The sequence below is a fragment of the Natrix helvetica genome (genome assembly GCF_964273705.1).
Source record: "Natrix helvetica genome assembly, chromosome: 2".
Lineage (NCBI taxonomy): Eukaryota > Metazoa > Chordata > Lepidosauria > Squamata > Natricidae > Natrix > Natrix helvetica.
In genome coordinates this window covers 124,615,401-124,643,336 of record NC_138552.1, presented here as the reverse complement: position 1 = coordinate 124,643,336, position 27,936 = coordinate 124,615,401, and the positions used below count along the sequence as shown (strand labels likewise).

Below are 27,936 nucleotides of genomic sequence, written 5' to 3'. Positions count from 1 at the left end.
GGCATGCCATCCTACTTGGAGGTCATGACCTTCCAATTTGAGTAATCTTTTATTTCTCAACATTATCCATTCTTTTAACCATGTTAAAGTGGCCACCGTATAATAAAATTCCCAATCTGGTATGCCAAATCCTCCTTTTTCCTTAGTGTCTTGCATAGCCTTGAGTTTTATTCTTGGTTTTCTTCCCTGCCAAATAAATTTCGAAACCAATTGATTCAAATCATTAAAAAAACCTTTTTCTAATTTAATGGGAATATTCTGAAATAGGAAAATAAATTTTGGTAATACATTCATTTTTATGACTGCAATCCTACCCATCAGGGACAATTGTAGATTTTTCCACCTTTCTAAGTCTTTCTTAGTTTTATTGATCAAATTAGTATAGTTATCTTCTTTGATGGACACACGCCTCACAGATAAATGTATACCTAGATATTTCACTTTTTTGACGGTTGGATACCCAATTTCTTCGTTAACTCCCCATTCGATTTTGATGTCAAATTTTTAACCAGCATTTTTGGGTTTGTCATATTTATCTTTAAACCCGCTACTTTCCCATACCCTCAATAAGTTTCATACCAGACTTCATAGGATCCTATGCTCCCATTTCTAATGTTGGATTTCCCCCCTTACCAGAGGGAGCCCCCTTGTGGAGTACTGTGAAGCATTACCATGGCAACTCCATTGCACTGTACAGTAGAAGCCATTTTAAGGCAGTACTACAGAAGCTATTTTATGGCACAACAGGCTGTATCTTAACAGAATACACACACCGAGAGGAGTCTTAACCCCACAGTATTTGTTTCCAAAAAGTAAGTCATCTGTATACCAAGTTTGGTTGAAATTGCTCGAGGTGTTCCAGTAATGCTGGAACATACACATACTCACACACAATCACAGCCATTTGTATATATATAGATTCCTCAGAGCATGCCCACTGCTTTGACAGTTCCCTTGGAAAGAGATCAATAAATCTTTGATGGAAAGATTACATAGAAAGAAGCTGCTTTTAACTGCTTTTCATTAATCTGTGAAATTTAGTCACGGAACAAAGAACAAGAATATATGATTTCAATCCATGGTTATAAGAAAAATTCAATAGAAATAAACTCCAGATATTTTACAAATTCAAAAAATACAGAATCCAGTTGTGAGAGTCTGGTAGCTCTTCACCAATGGGCTTTCCATACGGAAGGGACAGAGGTTATCCAAAACAACACTGTGTATCAAAAGGGAAAAAAGGTGAAAAGTAATTAAAGTCCAATAAGGAGTTAAAATAAATCAGCATTCAACTACAAATCAATTTCTAAAGCAAAAAGCAATATAAAACAATAAATTCCAAAAGTGAAAGTTAATACTCAGGCATGCTTAGAAAATGAAACTGCTTGACAGGAAGTTGTATATACAGTGACTTTTTGACTGCTTCCAGAAGGAATTGGAATCTTTAAGAGCCCCTTCCCCACTGGGTCCACGATCCTCTAAAAGTTGTCTTAGGTCACTCCTAAGTGCTCCTATTCAAAATCAGGAAACAGCACTTCGAAAGAATCAGCTTTAGCAGTGAAATCAGCCAATCATTGGTAAGAGAAAGAAAGGAACCCTTACCATGCAGCAGCCATATTGAGAGGAGGTGAATGGCTGAACAGTACCTGAAACCTAAGAAAGAAGGATGGGGAAATATGCAGCTTCCAGCTGGATTTTTCTTTAAAAAGCTTGAACAAGCTATAATGATTGTCCAAAATAATGTTAGGATCTGAGGCTTTATCTTTGAATAAAGCTACACAAAAGGACTTTGATTCAGTTCCAGATCAAGGAGCTCTCACGGCTGGAGAACTCATGGCGGGAGAACCAGCAAAGTAGATTTCATCTGTTGTTCCAAAGTTTAAGTCTACATTTCTTCAACATCATAGAAGGGAGAGAGACAAATTCCTTTCCTCTATAAAGATGGTGGGAGACGGGATAGATTTATTGCTGTTAACTAGCAACTACTTTTGCTTGCACTTTGATAGGAAAATAGACCTATTCTGGAGACTGAATCTGCTATATTTAATTAAACAACAATTGAAAGAGATGATATTAAGAAACAAATATTGACCCAGGACGATCTATTTATAACTTTTGGAATGATTTGGGATAGATAAGATGCCATGGCAAGTTCTTTACAAGTGGATTACAATAATACCTTGTTAACAGAGCTTTGAAACTTTAATTTTGTTCTGTTTCACTATTATTGTTCTTCCTGTTAACTACTTTGTCATTAATATAACTTATAGAAGACAGATCAATAAGTTGCAAATAGATTTAGTAGCTTAAAAATGTTGGGAAGCCCTGTTTCACAAGGGGTGGGAATTAATGTTGTAATGATATGTTAATCAATATCCATTATATATGTATAATGTATTTTTTCCTCGCTGTATCTTTTTAATTTTTTTATTGTTTTGTGTTTTTTTTCCCCTTTTTCTCTTCTTGGATTTTTTTTAAGTTTTGTATTTTAACTTTGTTTTCAATGAAATTAAAAAACATATTATAAAAAAGAAACAAACTGTTTTTCACATCTTTTATATTTGATAATCTAACAATTGTGGAAATACCTTCAAATGCATTTTAATGGTGACACTTTGCTGTTACAAATGGATTTTAAATTTGATCTCTTGTCTTAACCTTCTCGTTTCAGGTCTTATTTTTTCTCATGGTGAGAACTGGAAAACAATGCGACGATTTACATTATCCACATTACGGGACTATGGGATGGGCAGGAAGACTATTGAAGACAAAATCATTGAAGAGTGTAATGTCTTGACAAAAACAATTCAGACTTATGCAGGTGGGTTGTCATTTCCTCCTAATGCTTTACTGGATATCTTTCAGGACAAATGTAGAGTGAAATAATAATAATTTGAGAGACAGGGTAACTAGATGCAGCCAAGGAATCATCAGATAAAAGGCAGCTTAGAGCACAGCAGAAATGTGGATCGGGCAAAAGGCTCAGAAAAGGTCTTCTTAGCTTTTGGGGCTGCAAAAGTGATAGATGGAGAGAATCCATTACAATTATGTTAGTGTAACTGTACAATAAACTAGAATTAGCTCATCTGGTCATGTTTCTTGTCTGATCTTCCTAGTAAGCTGACAGGATATCAAAATTCCTTCGGGTAATGTTCATAGTGGGAATAGTTTCTTATTTCAAATTCTTGAATAGCTAGTTTTGTACAAGCGAATAATATCTTATAAATGAACATTCTAGGCTTATTAATTTGTATCATATAAGAGAGGAGTACTAGAGTATAACTCTCCTTATAAAGATATAAGAATATTGTAAACTGGAGTTGTTGCTCCTTCCTGCTTTGGGTTAATGATAGTAATGTTTTAGTTTCTCAAAGAACATAAACACATCATCTAGGTGCATGAAAAGATATATATCATACTCTACCAAATTCTCCAACAAAAATACTGTTTATTAATTGTCAATATTGAATTCCCCTGTAGGATAATTTCAACTCAGTTTTAAGGATAAAATTGAAATTGGGACACTTATTAATTTATTTACCAAACAGATTTATATGACTGCCCGATGCACACAGTGACTCTGGGTAATGTGCAATGTCTCTAATTATTCATCATCATACCTAACTTGTAGCTAATACAGAGGGGAAAATCATTCCATATTTTCTAAAATATTGAAGCCCCCCCTCCAGATTATAAGATGTGTTGTATAAGCCTAACACATAATATCAGAGCTGCAAAAATTGGCATGACAATGGGATAGCAACAAAGAGATAACCATTGGCATATATGATTGTTTAAACTTTTGCAACCCAGAATAGCAACATTCAATGATCTGAGAATTTTAAGATAAAATAAAATATTATCTCTGGGTACTGATTGCTTAAATGGTAAATCTGTGGGGAGATTTTATCATTTACCATTAAATGGTGGGTGGGGAGAAGTATACGCTATTGTGGGAAAAGATTGTATAGAAGATAAAAATGATGAGTACAACAGCTATTAGTAAAATGAACAAGAAGGTAGAATCCAACCTGGCATCAGCAACACCATCGCCCTCAAACCAGCGTACAATAGGGAGCACGCTAGGCATTGAAAAAGCAAGTTCAACAACAAACCTTCAGTGCATGCAAGCAACATTAATTATGATTCAGGAAACAATGATGAAGAAATTAAAATGGAGATGGGAGAAATGAAAGGTGAGATTAGAAGAATAGATGACAAAATAGGGAAAATACAAAGTGAGATAACAAAAAATGAACAAAAAATCCAAAAAGTAGAAACAAAGGTAGAACAAATGGAGAAAAAAAATAGAAACAGTAGAGCAGAAGCTGACTACAGTAAATAAGGAATTAGGAGGAAAAAATAATCTTCCTGGAAATGGAAAAAGCTGCTTTCTTTCTCCATTTTCAAAATATAGTAGAAGAGAAGGAGGAAGATAATTACAGAAATTGTGGCGAACATACTACAAAAAAATCAAGAAATAAGAAGGGACATAGACAAGGTGTATCGAATTCACACGAACTATGCTAGGAGACATAGACTTCCAAAATAAATACATGTACGCTTCACAAGAAAATCAGTAAGGGATGAAATATATAAGAAAGTGAGAGAAGAACAGATAACATACAAAGGAAGAGAAATACAAATCCTGAGACAGATATCAAAAATAGTTAGAGATCAGAGAAGACATTACCAGTTTCTTACATCACAACTAATAAGATACAATGTAATGTTCAGATGGCTTACACCAGAGGGAGTTATGATCACTTGGCAGGAAAAAAGGTTTAAAATAGATACAATAGATAAGGTACACAGATTTTTCGAGCACCACTTCACAGCTGAGGAAGAACAAGAGAGTAGAGAGGAACCAGAGAGTAGAAGTCAAGAAGAACACTTAGAAAAAAAGGAAGGAGAAAGAGAAGAAGGAAGGAAACAGGAAAGAAAGCAAATAGAACAAGAGGGCATCAGAACAGAAATAGAGAAAAGGAATATAAGGAAACAAAGCGTGGTATAGAAATAGTACAATGGAACAAGAAATTAAGATTCTCTCAATAAATATAAATAGACTACATTCACCTGAAAAAAGAAGACAAACTCTGACCAAACTACAAAAATTGAATATGGACATTTTGTGCCTCCAGGAGGTACACATTAAAAGACAGTATAACAAACTATTAGAATATCCAAAATTAGGGAAATTATACACAGCATTAACACAACAATAAAAGAGGGGAATTGCAATATACATTAAAGATTGGATAAATACCAAAAAAAATTATGCAGACGTAGAGGGTGGAATCTTGATGACAGAAATAGAAACAGAACCAAAAAAATCTTCTCACAGTGATTTACGCACCAAATAAAAATCAAAAAAGAATTTTACAAGAAAGTTCACAGAAAGATAATAGAAATAGAACATGAGAATATATGTTTAATTGGCTATTTCAATGCAATAACAAACACCAAAAATGACTACAAAAGCAGCAAAAGAAATAAGAAAAAAAGAACATTGCCAACTATTTTTTTAGAAATGGAGGAGGAATTAAGTCTACAAGATGTGTGGCGAGAAAGAAACATAGAAAACAAACAATACACATTCTATTCCAACCCACATAAGTCATGGTCAAGGATAGATATGGTCTGGATGACAAAGGGACTGAGAAGAGATACATAGGAGATTGAAATAATGAAACACCTGGGCAGACCATAATCCAATAAAAGTAACATGGAAAGGACAAAAAAAGAAAAAGAGATGGACAATGAATCAAAGAATACTGAAAGATAAAGAATATACAACAATGATAGAAAAAGAAATGATTTTTTTTTTACAAAGTAAGTAAAAAAGAAGAAATATTACTTCAAAACTTATGGGACACCACAAAAGCATTTATTGGTTGGCCCACCAGGATACCGTGCATTTCATCAGCCCACCAGGATACCGTGCATTTCATCAGCCGCGGGCCATGGGTAGGGGTGGCGGGGTAGCGGTGATCATTAGGGAAGGTCTGGAGCCGAGAGAGTTCACTGTGCCACAGACATCCGGGTGTGAATGCATGAAGTGGGGCCCAGGGAAACAGTTGGGCTTGCTGATTGTATACTTGGCTCCTCGCTATGCATCAGCGGCCCTGCCAGAGCTCCTCGAGGTGATCGCAGAGATGGCGGTTGAGACCCCCAAGCTATTGGTTATGGGGGATTTCAACCTGCCCTCGACAGGAGGATCATCCGAGGTGGCTCGGGAGTTCATGGCTTCCATGACAGCCATGGACCTGACCCAAGTAATTCAGGGCCCCACACACGAGGGAGGCCACACGCTGGACCTTATTTTTGTCTCTGACCAGTGGAAGAGTGATCTGGGAGTAGGGGAATTAGTTATTACACCCCTGTCATGGTCAGATCACTCACTTCTCCGGCTCGACTTCCCGGCGCTACCCCCCATCACGGGGAGGCGGAACCAGACTGTCCTAGATGGTTCCGCCCCAGGCGCCTGCTGGAACCTGATAGGTTCCGGACGGAGTTGGGCCACTTCCTGTAGCCCTGACCCGCTCCCGGAGGACCTGGTGGCCGCATGGAACAGTGCGGCTGCCGGGGCCTTGGACTGGGTTGCGCCTTTGCGGCCTCTCCTGCGGCAGCGAGCCACCCAGGCCCCTTGGTTTACCGAGGAGCTAAGGGTGATGAAGCGCCACAAGAGACGCCTAGAGAGCAGATGGAGATCTTCACGCTCCGAATCTGACCGAACACAGGTAAGAGCCTATTTATGGACCTACCTTGTGGCATTAAGAGTGGCCAAGCGTCAATATTGTGCCGCTCTTATTGTGTCCGCAGATAACCACCCTGCCGCCCTGTTTCGGGTGACCCGCTCCCTCCTTTCACAGAGGCCGCGGGAAGCCCCCTTGCAGGGTAGAGCAGAGGAATTTGGGGAATATCTGCAGGACAAAATCGCTCAGATCCGTAGCGAGTGGGTCCCCTTCAGTAGTCTAGAAGGGACGCCGGAGGCGAGTCTTGAGGGACCATTCTGGGAGGAGTTTGACTCTGTTACTGCCGATGATATGGACAGGTTGCGTGGGCGACTGCGAGCCACTACATGTTTATTGGACCCGTGTCCCTCCTGGCTTATACTGGCATCCTGGGAGGTCACACGAGGCTGGCTCCAGGAGTTAGTCAACGCTTCTTTGAGAAAGGGGCTCTTGCCGACCGTCTTGAAAGAGGCGGTGGTGAGGCCCCTACTCAAGAAGCCTTCCCTGGACCCAGCTATGTTAATTAACTATCGCCCTGTCTCCAACCTTTGCTTTTTGGCGAAGGTTGTAGAGAGTGTGGTGGCACAACAGTTCCCACGCCACTTGGAGGAAATCGATTATCTAGACCCGCGCCAGTCCGGTTTCCGGCCCAGCTACAGCACGGAGACGGCCTTGGTCGCGTTGGTGGATGATCTCTGGAGGGCCAGAGATGGGGGTTGTTCCTCCATCTTGGTCCTATTAGACCTCTCGGCTGCTTTTGATACCATCGACCATGGTATCCTATTGCGTCGTCTGGAGGGGTTGGGGGTGAGGGGCACCGTCTTGCGGTGGTTCTCCTCCTACCTCTCTGGTCGAACACAATGTGTGCTGACAGGGGAGCAGAGGTCGACCCTGAGGCCACTCACTTGTGGGGTGCCGCAGGGGTCGGTCCTCTCGCCTCTCCTGTTCAACACATATATGAAGCCGCTGGGTGAGATCATTCGTGGTTTCGGGGTCGAGTACCATCTCTACACTGACGATATTCAGCTGTACATCTCCACCCCGAACCACCCCAACGATGCCGTCGAAGTGATGTCCCGGTGCCTGGAGGCCGTATGGGTCTGGATGGGAAGTAACAGACTCAAGCTCAACCCCTCCAAGACGGAGTGGCTGTGGTTACCGGCGCCCCGGTTCAACCAGTGGGTTCCATCACTGGCCATCGGGGGTGAACAACTGGCCCCCGTGGAGCGGGCACGCAATTTGGGCGTCCTCCTGGATGCCCGGCTGTCAATGGATGACTAAGTGACAGCCGTGGCAAGGGAGGCGTTCCACCAAGTTCGCCTGGTGTGCCAATTGCGTCCCCTTTTGGACCGGGACGCCCTTCACACAGTCACTCATGCGCTAGTGACATCCCGACTGGACTATTGCAATGCTCTCTACATGGGGCTTCCCTTGAGATGCACTCGAAGGCTGCAGCTGGTCCAGAATGCGGCCGCGCGGGCAATCATGGGAGGTACTAGGTACTCCCATGTAACACCTCTCCTGCGCGGGCTGCACTGGCTACCTGTGGCTTTTCGGGTGCGTTTCAAGGTGTTGACTATCATCTTTAAAGCGCTCCATGGCACAGGACCTAGTTATCTGAGGGATCGCATCCTACCCCATACATCCCTGCGGCCGATTCGCTCTCACAGAGAGGGACTCCTCCGGGTGCCGTCCACTAGGCAGTGCCAGCGGGCGACGCCCAGGAGTAGGGCCTTCTCTGTGATGGGCCCGACCCTCTGGAATGACCTCCCCCCCGACATCAGAATAACCACCGATCTCCACTCCTTCCACAAGAAACTTAAGACCCACCTGTTCAACTTAGCTGGCCTGGCCTAACCGTAGTTTTAATCTTTCTCGCCTGTATTTTAAATTTTTAGGGGTAGTCTTTTTAGGTTGCTTTTTAATTTTTATTACTGTACAGCCTAACATTTAATCTGATTTTAGGGGTATTTAAGATTATTTATTTTGTACGTGGTTTTTAGTTTGCTGTCTGTACACCGCCCCGAGTCCCCTCGGGGAGAGGGGGCGGTCTATAAATTCAATAAATTCAATTCAATTCAATTGAGGGACTGACAATAGTATATTCGGCAAGGAAGAATAAAGAAAAGAGACAAAAGCAAGAAACACTAGAGCAGGGGTGGCGAACACGCGGCTCGCGAGCCGCATGCGGCTCCCGGCCAAAATAAATGAGGCTCTTTGCTTCTTATCATTATTTAGTATACTGTGGCTCGGATCGCGCGCTCCCTTTCGGAAGCTGGGGAGGTCCTTTGCAGGCAGCTAGAACGGGCCGCGCCTGCAAAGGACTTCCCCAGACTTGCTTTGAGGAGCACGGGGCGACTGAGGCTAGTTGTGAAGCCCCAAAGCCCCCACCACCACCGGAAGAACTGCTGCCACCTCCTCCTCCTCCTCCTCCTCTAACAGGCAGCACTGCCGGATTTTCTGCCCGGCGCTGCGGCTGAGATGAAGCCGCCAAAGCTCCAGCCGGCATCTCCACGCGTGGCAGCGGCGCCTCCCCTCCGCTCGGAGCAGCTGAGCTCAGTCAGCGCTGGGTTACCCCTGCCCCCTCCTCCTCCTCCGCCGTGCTTTTGAGGAGCCATGAGGCTGCAGGAGCCAGTAGGAAGGCGGGGGGGAGCAGGGGAAAAAAAGCCTCATGGCTCCTCAAAAGCACGGAGGAGGGGGAGGGGGCAGAGGTAACCCAGCGCTGAGCTCAGGAGCAATTCTGGTGATTCTGTTGGAGGAGGAGGAGGAGGAGGAGGTAGCAGCAGTTATTCTGGTGGCAACTCGTACTCGTCGGCATCTTCAGCAGAAGCCCTGCCCACAATGAAGAAAGCAAAGATGGAGCAGATCCACGCAGATGACGTCGCTGCAACATGACTAGAGGAGGAATTCTGGGAGTTGAAGTCCACAAGTGTTAAAGCTGTCAGGTTTGAAGACCCCTGGGGTTTTTTTTCCCTAAAGGGTTAGGGGTGCAAGGGTCTTGTAACTTGACAGCTTTAAGAGTTGCGTGCTTCAAATGCCAGAGTTTCTGAGCCAACATTTTGGTTGCTAAGCAGGAGCGTTGTTAAGTGATACTGATATTATATAACACTTTGAATTAAGCGGGTACCTTGAAGAAACATAACTTTGAGTTTCAAATAATACTGATTTCGTTGTTGTCTTAGGTGACATCTGTGAAAAAAATTCGGGTGCTCAGGCATGAAAATGTGCCGCTCAAACACTATACTTTTCTGCTCACATCGAAAAAAAATTAGAGGGAACATTGCTTCCGGGTCTGTTTTGGCAGGTCACTGCGTGGTGTGGATCTCTGACTCTCACAGTTTAAAATTTTGGCTCTTTTTGTCGAACTTGTTCACCACCCCTGCACTAGAGAAAGAACTCAAAAAACTGGAAGTAGACCTGCAAAAAGATCCACAAGAAATAAAAATAAAGGAAAAAAGAAAACTGATAAAACATAAATTGAATTTGATGGCACAAGAGATGGCCCAGAAAATTAAATTCATGAAACAAAATTTCTTTGAAAACACGAACAAGCCGGGGAGATGGTTAGCATACAAATTGAAAAAAGAAAAGGAGAAAAAAATAATACACCATCTACAGGATGAAAAAGGAAATACACAATACCAGAAGGAGGAAAATATAAATATAATACAGATTTTTTTTAAAAAAAAAAACTATATAGCAAAGAAAACATAATGCAAGACAATGCAAGACAACAGAGAAGAGAAATGTTAAACAGGAAAATTACAATGATGGAATTAATGGAAGCATTGAGGAAATAGAAAAACAACAAAACACTGGGCCCGGACGGTATACCTGTAGAATTTTATAAAAACATACAAGAGCCAATATAAATAGTAATGTTAGACCTGTATAATGAAGCACTTACAGAAGCTAGATTACCAAAAACATGGAGGGAAGCGTATATAACATTCATACCGAAAGAAGATTCGGACCATCAACAAATAAAAAATTACAGACCAATTTCATTATTGAATACAGACTATAAAATTTTCACATCAATAATGGCAGAGCAATAAAAAAAATAGTAAATGAAATTATCCATACAGACCAAAGTGGCTTTTTGCCAAAACAGCAGTTTAAAAATAGCATGAGAGTAATTATGAATACATTAGATTATTATGAATAACACCCCGGGAAACAAGCAGCATTGGGGTTTTTTAGATGCCCAAAAGGCCTTCAACAATTTAAATTAGCAGTTTATCACTACACAGTTAAAAACGATGAGATTTGGAAATAACTTTACAAAGATGATAGAAACAATATATTTGATACAAACAGCGAAAGTAATAATAAATGGGGATACCACAGAAGAATTTAATATTTGGAAAGGAATAAGACAAGGGTGTCCATTATCACCTTTATTATTCATCCTAACAGTCAAGGCACTATTAATAGAAATCAGAAAGAAACAAGAAATAAAGGGATTAATTTTTTTAAAGGAATATAAAACTCAGGCACTCGCAGACAACATAGTATTTATTTTAAAAGAGCCATTAGAAACAGGAACCAAACTAATAAAAAAGAGGAATTTGGCAAAGTAGCGGGACTTAAAATTAATAAGAGCAAAACAAAGATCATTACAAAAAATCTTACTAAAAAACAAGAGAGATAATTAGAAGAAATTATGGAAATGCGGATAGTAAAAAGGGTAAAATATTTAGGAATTTGGCTGACAGGGAAATGCTCAACAATTAAGGAAGACAGTTATGATAAAACAATACAGAAAATTAAAAAATATTTGGAAAATTGGAGAAAACTGCAAATATCATTAATGGGAAGAATCTGCATAGTTAAAATGAACATCCTACCAAAAATCTTGTTCCTATTCCAGGTAACACCAATAAATTTAGGGAATTTTTTTTCCATAGATTTAAACAAATTAATAGCACACTTTATCTGGTTAGGAAAAAAAACCACAAATCAAGCTAAAATTATTACAGGACAATAGAGAGAAAGGAAGTTTTGGACTTCCAGATTTGGAGCTCTACTATCAGGCAGCAGCTCTCATCTGGATAAGGGACTGGATAAACCTAAAGAACAAGAGAATATTAACAATAGAAGGGCATAATTTAGAATTTGGTTGGCATGCTTTTATCTGGGACGGGAAAGACAAAACTCATGGTTACTTTCAAAGACATCAAATTAGAAATGCCCTACTTCAAACATGGTCAAAAATCAAAAGAAAACATTACAATAAAATCCCAATTTGTTTATTCACGATGGAAGCATTAATCTACCCAAACGTATTAGATATAAATAAAATAATAAGATACAAAGATATATTAGACAATCAGGAGAGATTAAAAACAAGGCAAGAATTTAAAAATGAGGGAATAGATATAGATTGGTGGCCATACCTACAAATAAAAGCATGGTACAAAAAAGATCGAAAAATGGACAAATTCTATAAGGAGCCACAAGAATTAAATAAAATTCTACAGGCAACCAAAGATAAATTGATCAAAAAAATATATCACTACTTTATTACGATTTAAGATGGAAGAAGTAGTAGTGAAAGAGACCATGATAACATGGGCAATGAATTTTGGATATACTATAGAATTGGCAGAATGGGAAAACATTTGGGAAACAAACTATAAATTAACAATGGCAGGGAGAACATATATAAGATGTTTTACAGATGGCACCTATCACCTGCAAGAATTGCAAGAATGTTCCCGGAATGTTCCCCAGCCTGCTGGAAGTGCAATCAACAACATGGAACATACTATCATATGTGGTGTATGTGCGCATCTGCAAAAAAATACTGGACAAAAATAAAAGACTGGCTTGAAGAGATCACTGCACATCAAATAGAACTAAAATCGGAACTATTTCTATTAGGAATAATTAAGGGAGTATAAGTATAAGAAAAAAAACAAATACCTAATGCTACATGTAATTATGGCAGCAAGAATCTCATATGCACAGAATTGAAAAAAATAAAATAAACACATACCAATGGAAGATAATGTGATAAAAAATATATTGTAATGCACCAAAATGGACAGGCTCACAAAAGAGCTAAAAGACAAAGAGTAATCGGAGTATTACTCAGTATAGGACCTATGGTATAATTAGCTGGAGGAAATAGGAAAAAAGTAGGAAAGCAATAAAGAGAAGATCAAGAAACTACAAAACAAACACAAAACTGCAGAATGAACAAGAGGAGGAAATACAAGATAGACTGTAGATAAAAATAGTATGAAATAAGAAAAATAAGAGGATTAAGTGTATATAAAGGATGTTACATACGGAATTAATAGAAAAGATATACCGTGTTTCCCCTAAAATACAACCTGTCCTGAAATTAAAGCCTTGCCACATTTTTCGCGTGGGCAAAAATATAAGCCCACCCCTGAAAATAAACCCCCTGGACAACCCCCCTCCGGCCAGGCACTGACCTAGCGTTATCCTGAAAGCGCCAAGTTGCAAGAGCCGGGGGGAGCACTCACATTGCTTGCCACCTTCGGGATACCGCTAGGTTGGGGAATAGTGTTCTGCCGGGCTGGAGGAGAGAGTTGCTGGGTGGCTGCTCCCTTGTGAATTGGCTCCCGAAGAGCCAGGCATAGCCTCAGGGGCGAAGCAGCCATGAGGTAACCAAGCTCACGAGCAGCCACCCGGCAAATCCCCTCTCCAGCCGGGCAGAGCACCATTCACTGACCTAGGGGTATCCCTAAGGCGCCAAGCCATGTGGCGCTCTGCCCGCTCCCAGCTCCCGCGGCTTGGCACATTTGGGATACTCCCTAGGTCAGTGCATGGAGGTCTGCCCGGCTGGAGAGGGGGGTGGCATGAGCGCTGTTCCGCCTGCAGCCTCACCAAGCCCTTGCACAGCTCTCCCAGGGCACTGCCGCTGGCTGCTGCTGGCCGCCGCTGGCCGCCGCCACCCGCCACCGCCCCGCTCTGAGCATAACTTCCAAACTCCAAAACTCGGGGCCGAGTCTTCCAGCATCGGCCACTCTAGGAGTGCTCTCTATGGTGGGCCGGCTGCTGGAAGACTCTCTGTCCAAAGAAACCATTACTGATGTATGAACAATAAAAATACAATTGTGCCTCTGTGACAATCAGTTTCCATTCAAGAAGTTGTTCACGTTTTTTAATTTAAATACCTCCTATTTTATCAGCACTGACTGCAATTTCTATGATATGCTTCCTTTATGTATGCCGATTTTGACTCTAAATTCATTAGCATTCATTCAGAATTCTATTTTGATCTATTGTTTGTTGTCCAGGAAAGCCCTTTGAGGTCCAAACAGTTGTGACTCCTGCTGTTTCCAACATCATAGTTTCTATTCTACTTGGGAAGCGCTATGACTATGAAAATGCCACATTTCTACGGCTTCTGAAGCTAATCAATGAAAATATACGTCTTTCAGGGACCCCAACTATATTGGTAATCTAATATGTTATTTGAAGAAAAAAAATGCATGTAGTATAGGCAGATGTGTGTCGTTTTACTTTATTGCTAAGCTAATCATTTTTCTTATCATAACAAGATTGTGTTCAAATAATAAAATGAACATATCATATTCAAATTTTATATAGTTGCCTTGAAATATATGGTGTAAGTATGCAAGTCACCTTTTTCTGCTGTGACATCACTTAGTGTCCCTTTTTTCTATAAGCAAATGCCCATGTTACTTGTGAATGGACTCAAATTGTAGGGTTGGCAGACTTCTATTGAAAAAGCCATTTCAATCTCTTTCCTTATCTCTCTCACACACACACACTTTACTCCACAACTCTAAATGTACTAAATAGTTTCCTTGACTTGAATTTGCATTCAATTTCTTAGATTGATCATTCTCGTTGTTTGAGACTCAACAAGATGTGACCATGAGAAATTCATTTAAGAGTATACTGGAAAATGAACATTTATTCTCCCAATAATTGTATGGAGATTTAGTTCATGGGATTTGGGCTTTAGTGAATTTGAAATATTGACTATGTACAGCTTCTTCAATCATGTGCTTTTGCTTATTATTGGGGTTTATTTTTGTAGGCTTATGAAACATCATTTTCATTAAAAAAAAAGCTTTGAGATGTCTGACAACTGTATTCAGAGTATTCTATTTTTCGGAGTATAAAACACACTTTTTCCCCCCTAAAAGAAAGTGAAAATTTGGGTGCATCTTAAACACTGAATGTAACCCCACTGACCCCAACCCTTTGACTCTGCCGCCCAGCAATTTACCTCTTTGCAGCAAACGGAGGCTTGCGAGACTTCAATAGACTATAGCAGTGGTCGGCAAGCCGTGGCTTGTGAGCCACATGCGGCTCTTTACACACTTTAATGCGGCTCTTCTGTGTGCGGGCGCCCGCTCCCCTCCCTCCTCTCGGGCGGCCGCCCCAAAAGTCAGGACTCTGCAGCTAGCCTCTGTAATTGCGCCGCTGCTCCACGCCGTGGAAAACATAGGCGCAATTTTGGTCCTATGACTGCAGAATGCTGCAAAATACCATAAATGCAGGCCAGTTGTTGAGTGTTTCAAATGTGATTGGAACACTCAACAAGGTGACCACAGTGTGTGTGTGTCTGTGTGTGTGTGTGTGTGAGACAGACAGACAGACAGAGGAACAGAGAGAGGGAGTGAGAGAGGGAATCAGAGAGAGACTGACAGACACACACACACACACAGACAGAGAGAGACAGAGAGGGGGAGGGAGGGAGAGAAAGATAGACAGACAGAGAGAGAGACACACACAGAGTGAGTGATTAAGTGAATGAGTGAGAGACAGACACACCCACATACACAGAGTGACAGAGAGAGAGGAAGGGAGGGGAGAGAGACAGAGGGAGAGACACACACAGAGTGAGTGAGAGACAGACAGACAGACACACACACAGAGTGACAGAGATGGGGGAAGGAGGAGAGAGAGACAGAGATACAGAGAGAGAGACAGACAGATAGACACCCAGAGAAAATGACAGAGGGAGACAGAGAGGGAGGGAGGGAGAGAGAAACAAAGAGCCAGAGAGAGAGAGAGAAAGAAAAAGAAAAAAAGAAAGTGGGAGAGAGAGATGAAATTAAAAACAACAACATACAAACCTGACTTACTCAAACTATCCAAGGAAATGCAAGGCCAATGTTCACATTAGTGGTTGTGACTTTGTCAGTCATTGTCAGGATGTAATTTTCTCTACATTGTAAGGCAAATTTTACGGAATTTAACGTTATCGATAAATAATATCGTTCTAAAGTTTTTGTTTTATTAGTTGTGTTATTTGTATCCTCCCGACCTATGTGGATACTTGCATGCAGAATATTCTCAATAAAAACTTATTGAAACTAAAAACAGTGTACCATCCTATGTATTTTTGGTTTTAAAAATGTGGCTCTCAAAATAAATTTCAATCGTGGTTTTGGCGAGATTTGGCTCAGTTGAAAAAAAAGGTTGCCCACCACTGGACTATAGCAATCCCTGCAACCTAAAATGGCTGATGATTGGGAGAAATTGAAAATTAAATTGCTGTTTGCTCCACGAGGCAAATTGCTGGGAGACAGAGGCAGATTTTTTTTTCTTGTGCTAATCAGTCTGTTTGCTGCAAGGAGGTAAGTCAACAACTATAAATGCCTATAGAATGTTCAAATTATTAGACTTATTTTTTAAAGACTGTTTTATTATTATTCTAGACAACTTAACAAAATGAAGAAGCTTTTTAAAATAAATGCTTGATCTGAAGAGGCCCAGTGCTATTGTTTTAAAAAGTGCTATTCTTTTAAATGGCAGAGAATAACTATACTTCCAGAAATCACATCAATTTTAACAGCATCTGTACAAATATAGTCTGAAATATAACACTACAAAGTGTATATTGTCTGTACTGTTTGCTGTTTGTTGCAAGGAGGCAAATTGCTGGGGGGCAGAGGGAGATATTTTTCCCTTGTTTTGCTCCCCAAAAGCTAGGTGCGTTTTATACTAGAGTGTCTTATACTCCGAAAAATACGGTATTCAATGTTCTTAATATATGTTTTCCTTCATCATTCTTTCAGCTATATAACATGTTTCCTAAGCTGAGCTTCCTTTTGAGTTTGCGTAAAAAACTAATTAATAACAGAAAGGAGTTCCATGATTTCATAGAGACTACCTTCATAGAATATCTCAAAAATCTTGATGAAAATGACCAAAGGAGTTTAATTGATTCATTTCTTATTCGGCAAAGAGAGGTAATGGATTGTTTTATATATGCCTTGAATTACAAGTGATTTTTAACATTTTTAAAAATATCCCTACTTGTAAATTACATGTGGTTAGTAAAAAGTCTTGCTTTAGAAATGTGTGTGTCAATGGGGGGGGCAAATTTGTTCTCCTTTCTAATCATTCCTTCTTGATTATTTGTTTCAGAGCCTACAGTCATTTCAATTACAGTCAATTTACTGTGTTGTTGCTGTTTGCATTAAACAGACTCTCTCTCTCTCTCTCTCTCTCTCTCTCTCTCTCTCTCTCTCTCTCTCTCCCTCCCTCCCTCTCTCTCTATATATATGTATGTATATGTATATGTATATGTATATGTATATGTATATGTATATGTATTTGTGTTACTATATATGTATTTGTGTGTGTGTGTATGTGTATGTGTGTGTATATATATATATATATATATATATATATATATATATATATATATATATATATATATATATATATATATATATATATATATATATATATATATATATATAATGTTGTATTTGTGCTGATAAATAAATAAAGGGAGACTAGTATGGATTTATTTTATTTATCAGCACAAATACAACATACATATGTATGTATGTATGTATGTATGTATGTGTATTACAAACCCTGGTATGCCCAAATATGGGAGGGAGCTCACTACTCCCCCTTTCTGTCCTTCGGCTCATTACAGAGGACCATCCAGGCAGAAAACCATATTTTTATTTTTAATGTTGCCTTTTTATATTTGTGTTGATAAGGAGGAGAGCCTGTGGCTTAGTGGCAATTACATCGGCCTAATATGCAATACAGCCCAGGTTCGATTCCCAGTAAGGGTATGGCTAGCTGATGAGACCTAAATAGCTTGAAATAGATCTATAGTAGTCTCCCTTTATTTATTTATCAGCACAAATACAACACAAACATAGCAAAGGCAACATTAAAAATAAAAATATGGTTTTCTGCCTGGATGGTCTTCTGTAATGAGCCAAAGGACAGAAAGAGGGAGTAGTGAGCTCCCTCCCATATTTGGGCATACCAGGGGTTGTAACACAAATACATACCTATTTCCCTGGCTCAGCTGATAAGGAGGAGAGCCTGTGGCTTACTGGCTAATACATCTGCCTAATATGTAATACAGCCCAGGTTCGAATCCCAGTAAGGGTATGGCTAGCTGATGAGAACTAAATAGCTTGAAATGGATCCATACTAGTCTCCCTTTATTTATTTATCAGCACAAATACATCACAAATATATATTAAAAAGGCAACATTAAAAATAAAAATATGGGTTTCTGCCTGGATGGTTTTCTGTGATGAGCCGAAGGACAGAAAGAGGGAGGAGTGAGCTCCCTCCCATATTTGGGCATACCAGGGGTTGTGACACAAATACAAATATATATTAATCTAAATATGTTTATCAATAGTGTAATCATATGGATTTAAGAACTGGAAAGAACATGAATAGAAATACCTTAAATGTATATATGATTGTGATTGATACTAAAACTGTATAAGGAGATATTGAAAAATGGAAGAATGGAGGATGGAACGTTGATTTAACTATGTAAATAAGAACAATAAAATAGGTGGAAAACACGTCTTTGAATATTATAGTGATATGAAAGGGGGGAAAGTTAAAATAAGGATAGAAAATAGCGGGGGAAAATAATAATTATATATTAATATGTTAAGATATACAAAAGGACAGAAAAATGGTTCAGAAAGGAAAGGTGATAATAAAAGACATGTATAAATGATATGAAACAATGGAAAAGAAATGTAATATTTAGGAACAATAAGACTATAAGATTTTCTTTCTTTCTATAAAAAAGCTGGTAAGAATAAAATCCTTATTATCCAATGTAAGTTGGGTGACTCACTACCGTAAAATGAATTATCATTATTTATGGAAAGTGAAAATGATTTATAGTTCAATAGTAAACAATGAGAAAACAAAGAAAAAATTGTAAAGAGTTGTCAGATAAGTTAGCAATCAACTAGTCTATTAAAGTACAGATAAAAAATAGGGGAATTTTAAAAGTGCAATTAAAACTAAGTTATGCTTAAAACAAATGAACAACTGAAGGGCAAATATTGTTTAAAAACCCAACTTTCTAATTGCTCCTTACTGATAATTGCAGTCTTCAAGATCTCTCTACTTCAAAGGTTCACGATCATCCAAAAATCTTCTTCTGCTCACATTTAGGGAGCAGAAGCCACCAAATGGCCAGCTTTGGTGGGAAAATCAGCTATTCACTGAGCCATGGTGGAGCAGTGGTTAGAAAGCAATACTGCAGGCTACTTCTGCTGCCTACAATTAGGCTGTTCAAATCTCACCAGGCTCAAAGTTGACTCAACCTTCCATCCTTCCGAGGTGGGTAAACTGAGGACCCAGATTGTTGGGGCCAATATGCTGAGTCTGAAAACCGCTTAGGGAGGGCTGTAAAAGCACTTTGAAATGGTATATAAGTCTAAGTACTATTGCTATTCAGTGGCAGGACAGAAAAAGTTGCCTGCCACTCATCAAGTCATCTTGAGGGAAGTCCCTCAGCAGCCCATTCTCCTGATTGTGTTTTCCATCGTAGCTATAATTCTAGTCTAATTCTTTTGAGAATGGTGCCCTTCTTTTCTTCATTCTGTTCTTCCTTTTGCCAATTATATATTTTAGACTGATGACAGAGATTGTCTTATCAGACTCTGTAAGCATTTCTTTTAGAGAAAAAAGTGAAATAAAAATGCAATGAAAACAAACAAAGTAAGTAAGTAAGTAAGAATATATAGCAGGTTCAATGCACTATGTCAATGTTTTTCTCTGTATAGTCATCAATATTCATGACTAATACAGATGACTTTTCTCAACATTTACTCTTTTATTTCCTTTCCTGTAAAGAAGTATGGCATCTGTCACTATTTTTGGGTGACAGCTTCAATAGTCCTTTATCATTTTGTAAAAGGTAAATGATGTCCCCAAATCTGGACTCCACTAAAGTATATAGTACACTAATGAAGAAGTGTCCTATTAATCTTCTAAAATTTAGATTGTACGAATATATTGTATTTCCTTGATAGTTGTTCTCTTTTTTTAAAAATACACTTCAGGAAAATAAGAAAATGACTAATGGATATTTCCATAATGAAAATCTTAAAGCTCTTTCGGGTAATTTATTTGCTGCTGGTACAGAAACAACTGGAAGCACTCTGCACTGGGCTGTACTCCTGATGATGAAATACCCAGAAATCCAGAGTAAGCATGTTTCATTTTATTGGCTTCCAATCAAAAATGGAATAGTAATTAAAAGAAGTCTTTTGGTAGATGAGAGTGTTATTTGCACAAGGGAAAAGAGGAAGTAAGAATAAATTGTCCTTTCTGTTGATATTTTAAGGAACTCATCAATGTGAGAATATGAAGAAAAAGGTATGATATTTCTCCATTGAGGATTCACACATATATGTTTCATTTTATGCTCTCATCACCCACTCTACTATTTCTTAGAAGAATAGCAGATCACACCGTAATATGAGCCAAGACTGTTCTGTTAAGCATGATGTATTCCAATCATGATATGACCTTGACTCATCTCTATGTGCTCCACCCAACCCTTCATTCTTTCTAGAGTTTGAAAATGTAAACTGATAGTCAATTAATAGTCCATCTCTCCTCTGGATACAAATACTCATAAACAAGGAAAAATATGGCAAAATGCTAACATAAAAGATCATAGCTTTTTGTTATTAGGTATGCACTACAGATGTATTTAGCTGTTGAATCATTCTGAATCTACTTAAGTTAAAACTTTCAAATATTATCCTTACTATTTTTAAAAATTGTTGCTAACATTTTCTGTATCTATTTTCTTCAGAGAATAATATTGTGTTTCTCTAATGTACAGATAGTCATCAACTTACAACCACAAGTGGAACTGGAACTTCCATTGCTAAACAGACAGTTATTAACTGAGTCATACCCAATTAAAAAAAAATTGCAACAGTTAAGTGAATCACCACAGTTGTTAGATGAATCAAGTGTTCATTAAGTAAATGCGGCTTCCCACATTGACCCTGCTTGTCAGAAGCCCGCTGGCAAATTTACAAATTACCATCACTTGACCACAGGGAGATACAACTATCCAAAATACATGCTGGTTGTCAAGTGCTTTGATTTTGAGCTCATAACCGCAGGGGTGCTATAATGGTCGCAAGGGTGAAGATTGGTTGTGCATAATTTTTTCAGTGCCATTGTAACTTCAAGCAGTTACTAAATAAATGGTTGTAAGTCAAAGACTATCTGTGCAACCAAGTCCTTCATGTTCTATTCTTCACAATTTGAATTTTTTACATAAACTCCCACTTAAAACAAAATTCAAGCAACGAGTCATCTTGATACATAATCTATTCTCCCAGGGAAGGTCCAAGAAGAAATTGCAAAGGAGATTGGGGTTTGTCAGCCAAGGGCAGAACACCGATTCAAAATGCCTTATACCAATGCTGTAATTCATGAAATTCAAAGGTTTGCTGATATTGTTCCAACCAACTTGCCACATGCAACCACCATGGACATAACTTTCAAAGGCTTCTTCATTCCCAAGGTGATCATTCTGAAATTACTGCATTGTACAGGTTCCAATTTTTTTTAGTATTGTATAAACCATTTTACCTACTAAAGTACACTTTTAGTTCAAACAGAATAGAGCTGAAAAGATCCTTGGAGGTCTTCTAGTCCAACCCCCTTCTCAAGCAAGAAACCCTATATCATTTCAGACAAGTGACTATCTAGTCTCTTCTTAAAAACCTCCAGTGACCCACAGCTTCTGAAGACAAACTGTTCCACTGGTTAATTGTTCTCACAGTCAGGAAGTTTCTCAATTCCAGGTTGCTTCTCTCCTTGATTAGATTCCATCCATTGTTTTCTGTCCTCCTCTCTGGTGCTTTAGAAAATAAGTTGACCCCCTTCTCTTTGTGGCAACCTCTCAAATACTGTAATACTGCTATCATAACCCCCACTCTTTTCTCTAGGCTAGCCAAATCCAAACTGCGCCTGTTCCTCATGTTTTGTCTCCAGGCCCTTAATCATCTTCTTTGCTCTTCTTTGCACTTTTTCCAAATTCTCAACATCTTTTTTGCAATGTGGTGACCAATACTGGTTGCAGTATTCCAGATGTGGCCTTACTAAGGCTTTATAAAGTGGTACTAATACTTCATGTGATTTTGATTCTATGCCTATGTTTATACAACCAAGGGTTGTATTAGCTTTTTTTGCTGCTGCTGCACATTGCTGGCTCATATTTAAGTGATTGACCACTAGTCTGCAAGAGCCCTCTCACAATTATTGTTTTTGAGCCAGGTTTCACCTAATCTGTACTTGTACCTTTGGTTTTTCCTGCCTAGGTGTAAAACTTTGCTTTTCTCCACATTAAATTCCATTTTGTTGAATAGGGCCAAGTCTGTCAAGATTTTTTTGAATCCCGAGCTTGTCTTCTGGGGTGTTGGCTATTCCTGTCGGTCTACAGTAGTGTCATCTACAAATTTGATGACGTCTCTTCTACTCCCTCATCTAAGTCATTTTTGAAGATATTGATGATATTGAACCTAAGATGGAATCTTGTGGTACCCCACTGCTTACTTTCCTCCATGAAGATATAATTATTGAGTTATTGAGCACTGATAAACTATTCCCCTATTGTTCCTAACAATGTTTTTAAATGTTTGTCTTTCTCCTTGCCTAGTATTTATTCACAATTCATATATTTCCAGTGCCATTTTAAAAATGTAATTACTTCTATAATAATGTATTAAATAGTCACACTTTTTAATATAGGCTTTTCCCTTTTGATGTTTAGGGCATGCAAGTTGTTCCTTTGCTATCATCAGTGCTTCATGATGAATCTCAGTGGGAGAAACCCTATCAATTCTATCCTGAGCATTTTCTTGACTCTGAAGGAAAATTTGTGAAGAGGGATGCATTCATGCCTTTCTCTGCAGGTAATATGCTCTATATATGTGTCCATGTGCCCATGCATAATGTGCAATGCTTTACATTTTGGAAAGAAAAGTTCACAAGATACAGTGGAGCATTTGAGAAAGTAATAACAAAACCATAATGTAATAAACTTCCATTTAACAGAATTTAGAATAAGATTGCCTGGTGCTCCCACAAACTTACACTGCCTATGAGACTACACTATTATGACAACCATTTTCTAAAAACAGTTAAGCTTCTGAACATAAAACAATAGTAACAGTTATTTGAGGGACTGTCTTGTCCCATTGGAATTGGCCCGCCCCATCTATGCCAGCAGAGGAGCATGCTGTGGGTACCATTGGCCAGTGTATTCCAGCTGGCTGGGTCCAGAAGGGCCATTGCACCTGCCCCTTGAAACATCTTACTTCCCGGTGTGAGCTCAGATCCAATCCTCCTGACCTTCTGCAAGAGCTTAAAGAGCTGGCTCTGTCACTTGGCTTCAGGTTCCAATGTGGGGATTTCATGTTGGAGATGGTTAATACCATATTTTTCAGAGTGTAAGATGCACCTTTTTCCCTCAAAAAAGAGGCTGAAAATCTGGATGCATCTTATACACTGAATACAGCATTTTTTGCCTCCTGAAACCCCGCCCCTTCACCAAAATGGCCACGCATAGCTTCTAGGAGACTTTCAGAGAGCTCCTGGGGGCTGGGGAGGGCAGAAATGAGCAAAAAACGGCCCATTTTTTGCTCATCCCCCCCCCCCAGCTCCCAGGAGCACTCTATAAGCTTCCTAATGCCCTTTTTTGATGAAAAATGGGCCCGTTTTCGTGAAAAATGAGCCGGATTTTCTCCTTTTTGCCCCTCCAGGAACACTCTACAAGCCTCCTAATTCAAGTCCTTTTTTTAAAAAGGGGGGGGGGCATTTTCATGAAAAATAAGCCGTTTTGGGGAGGTTTGCAAATGCTAATTATTATTATTATTATTATTATTATTATTATTATTATTATTATTATTATTATTATTATTATTATTATTATTATTATTATTATTATTATTTGCCTCTTCAAAACCTTGGTGCGTCTTATACTCCAAAAAATGCAGTAGATTAATACTAGATTTCACCACCTCCCCTTCTCATCCTACTCTCTCCCTCCCCATGTTTGGAGGCTTGAACATTTATATTTTATAGTATTTTATTTGTACTATTTATAGGTGTTGTATAGTTTTATCTTTTTAATATTGTAAACCATCCAGAGTTACCCTGTGGTAATATCGGCAGCCAATAAATTTAATAAAAAATAAAAATAAATAAAAAACAATCAAGTGAAGGATTTGTGTGCACCTAGAAACAAATAAGATAATTATTAGAAGCCAACACAGATTTGTTCAATACAGATTATGGTACACAAACCTTATTGCGTAAATTAATGGACCAGTGAAATGCTGTCAACATAACATACTTAGACTTCAGCAAGTTATTTGACAAAGTATCCACAACCTACTTCTTGGTGAGATAGAAAATATGGGATAGACAGTACCACCACTACATGGATTCACAATTGACTGACCAGATGTTAGTTTTCAATGGAACTACATGGAAGGAAGCATGCAGTGGAGTACCACAAAGTTTGGTCTTGGCCTCAGTACACTTCAACATTTTCATAAATGATCTTGATGAGGGGATATAAGAGGAACTCATCAAATTTGCAGATGAACTAAACTGGGGAGAATAGAAGGACATGATAACCATCTTCCAGTACTTGAGGAGCTGTCACAAAGAAGAGGGGATTGACTTATTGTCTAGGTCACTAGAGGGCAGGACAAGAAATAATGGGTGGAGATTTGTTAATGGAAGATACAACCTAGAAGTAAGGAAGAATTTTCTGATAGTAAGAGCAATTAATCAATAGAATAGCTATCCTCCTAGGGTTGTAGGTGTTTCATCACTGGAGGTTTCCAAAAATAGACTGCACAACCATTTGACTGTATAAGCAGAGGGTTGGACTTGAAGACCTTCAAGGTCACTTCCAGACCTATGTTTCTGTAAAGGAGTCGATGAAAGATGTTATGGCAGTCATAAACTATAACTCACAAAGGCATTGTTTATGTCAGGGGTCCTCAACCTGTGGGCCACAGCCCACTAGTGGGCTATGAGGGGTTTGCAAATGGGCTGCGGAAAAGGCTGGCAAGCGTGCACAGGCGCATTCTCACTTGCACAAGTAGCAGGCTAGCACATGCATGTGCACACTTATGCAAATGGAGCTGCATGCGCAGCGCACTTGCCCGCTGCTCACACAGAACCATCCCTTCTCTCCCACACTGATTCACAAGGCTGAAAATGCTGGGGAACTCTGGTTTATGTCATCACTAGATTGTCATTGCCATTCAAGGTTCTTCAATCATGATATATCTGAAGTCAATCTTTATCAAAATGAGGGGCTAAGGATACTTACTAAGAACATGAAGGCATTCTTGGACATTGTCTAACTCATTCATGGGGGGTGGGGGAGTTCATGAATATTAATACATACTTTCCCCCCTAAACATTATAAATTCATCATTAAGCTGGTGGATCAGGGGAACATTCTGATAACCAAGAGTTTAAAGGAAGATTTAATAGATATCTGCTCCCCACAAATGAACTTTCAATAAAGGTATTCCTGTAGTTGCAATTACAATCTGTAGCTCGAGTGGGATGCTTAGTCAATCTTCTTTTCAGGACATCAGTGTAGAATGATACTTATGAAGGCTCATCCCTCTTTTAAGATTAGCATGCTTATGATACATGCCTTATTTTTTAATTGCTGTATTTTAAATATGAATGTTTTGTCATAACTGTGTCTTACTCATCTCTCCATGACAATATGACATGTAAATGGTTGAAGAAACCAATAAGCATACTTCCCACCCCCGTATGCTTTCTTCCAGGTAAGAGAATATGTGCAGGTGAGACCCTTGCCAAAATGGAGCTCTTCCTCTTCTTTACCAGCCTCCTTCAGAAATTTACCTTTCAACCAACCCCGGGAACATCTAAAGATGATCTGGATCTAACTCCTGCAATTGGATTTACAACCCCTCCTGTACCCTATAAGACTTGTGCCATTCCATGTTCATAAGACACAAGTCCTTCATAACAGCCATTCTCAGTATGGGGAATGTGATTCTGTATAATCTTGTCTTAAGCGGCTGTCTGAAACTGTACTATAATTATTTGCATAGACACAAAATCTAGATTCTGAGACTGAAAAGGGTAGAGAAATCATGCTAAGTGCTTGGTACTCTTATTGATTATTTTTGTTTGTTTCCTTTTATCCTTTTTTCTCCTATTCAATTTTGTTAGTTATGCTTTTTGTTAAATGCATTTTAATACAGATTTTTCTGTATATATATATGTATTTGTGTATGTATGTATGTATATATATATATATATATATATATATATATATATATATATATATATATATATATAATAGTTTGTTACAGGTTATCAATGTTAACAAAAACAATAATAATTGAAAAAGTCCATGTTCTAGACTTCTTAGCTTCCATTTTGTTCTGTGGACATAGTATAGTTAGATTTCAGTAAGGCATTTGACAAAGTAGACCACAACATACTTCTTGATAAGCTAGAAAAATGCAAGATAGATAGCATCACCACAAGATGGATCTGAAACTGGCTGACAAGCTATATTCAACGTGTTGTCCTTAATGAAACTAAATTTACATGTAGTTACTTACAACTACTTAATTAAACTACATCTACAGGAAAGTAAACATTGGGATGCCCCAAGACTCTATTTCAGGCCCAGTACTCTTCAATACATTTATAAATGATTTAGATGAGAGAAGAGTTCATCAAATTTGCAGATGACAGCAAGCTAGCAGGAATAGCCAATAACCCTGAAAATAGGCTCAAGATCCAGATAGATCTCGACAAGCTTGAACACTGGGCCCTATCTAACAAAATGAAATTCAGTGCATAGAAAAGTAAGGTTTTGAACTTAGGCAAGAAAAAGTAAATGTACAGATACAATTTAGGTGAAATTTCATTCAATAGCAGCAACTGCAAGAGAGATCTTGGAGTCCTAGAGGACAACCATTTAAATATGAGCCAACAGTGTGCTGCAGCCACCAAAAAAGCCAATGCAATCCTAGGCTGAAATAACAAAGGGATAGAATCAAGATCATGTTAAGTGTTAATATTGCTTGATAAGGCCTTGGTACGACCACATTTGGAATATTATATCCAGTTTCGGTCACCACAATACAAAAAAAGATGTTGAGATACTAGAAAGAGTTCAGAGAAGAGCAACAAAGAGGATTAGATGGCTGGAGGCTAAAACATAGAAAGAATGGTTGCAGGAATTGAGTAGTCTAGTGAAAAGAAGGACTAGGAGTGGCATTATAGTGGTGTTCCAATATTTGACAGGCTGCACACAATGAATTTGAGGAGGCCTTATAAGACAATGTTAAAGGTAAACCTGATGACTAATAACTATGAATATTCCAAAATATATTGATGCTGATATAAATTCTAGCAATTAATCAGGTTATCCAGTTAACTGATATGGTCCTTGCTGATTCTAAGGAGTCTAAAAAGAAGACATTAACTTGGTGTTTGCATTTGTTTAAATATGCTAGAACAATTATTCAAAGAAAAATCTTTGTTAGTAGGATGCAATTTTTTCTGTTTATTTCAAGCTTGAACATATGGTTGACATTGTCTATGACTCAGTAAAGAAAGAAAATGTAAAAATTGTTACATTAATATATGTATTAAAAGAGATTCCTAGATTAACGTATTTTAAGAATATATATATTTTAGCATTTAAATCTTTAAGAATATAATTATTCCTTTGGGACAATATTATATTGAGAACCTATAGTTTAAAATATTTTAAGAAAGAAATAAACCCACCTTTTGTGGGTTTTCTTCCAGGTCATAGAATACGTGCTGGGGAGAACCTTGTTAAAATGGAGATCTTCCTCTTTTTTACCAGCCTCTTTCAGAGATTTACTTCTAG

General features: G+C 38.7%; 1 protein-coding gene across 1 annotated transcript in view; it reads left to right on the top strand.

Annotated features, from left to right (window-relative positions):
* The window catches only part of LOC309386158 (cytochrome P450 2K6-like), a 37,460-nt gene extending 11,162 nt beyond the window's left edge, over nucleotides 1-26,298 (top strand). Inside the window, exons 3-9 of the mRNA XM_081941222.1 lie at nucleotides 2,672-2,821; nucleotides 14,009-14,169; nucleotides 16,769-16,942; nucleotides 20,051-20,195; nucleotides 21,353-21,537; nucleotides 22,789-22,930; nucleotides 25,841-26,298. Of these exons, the coding sequence (XP_081797348.1) occupies nucleotides 2,672-2,821; nucleotides 14,009-14,169; nucleotides 16,769-16,942; nucleotides 20,051-20,195; nucleotides 21,353-21,537; nucleotides 22,789-22,930; nucleotides 25,841-26,028 (1,145 nt within the window). The 3' untranslated portion in view covers nucleotides 26,029-26,298. The remainder of the gene's footprint in view (nucleotides 1-2,671; nucleotides 2,822-14,008; nucleotides 14,170-16,768; nucleotides 16,943-20,050; nucleotides 20,196-21,352; nucleotides 21,538-22,788; nucleotides 22,931-25,840) is intronic.
* The last annotated feature ends 1,638 nt before the right edge of the window (nucleotides 26,299-27,936 follow it).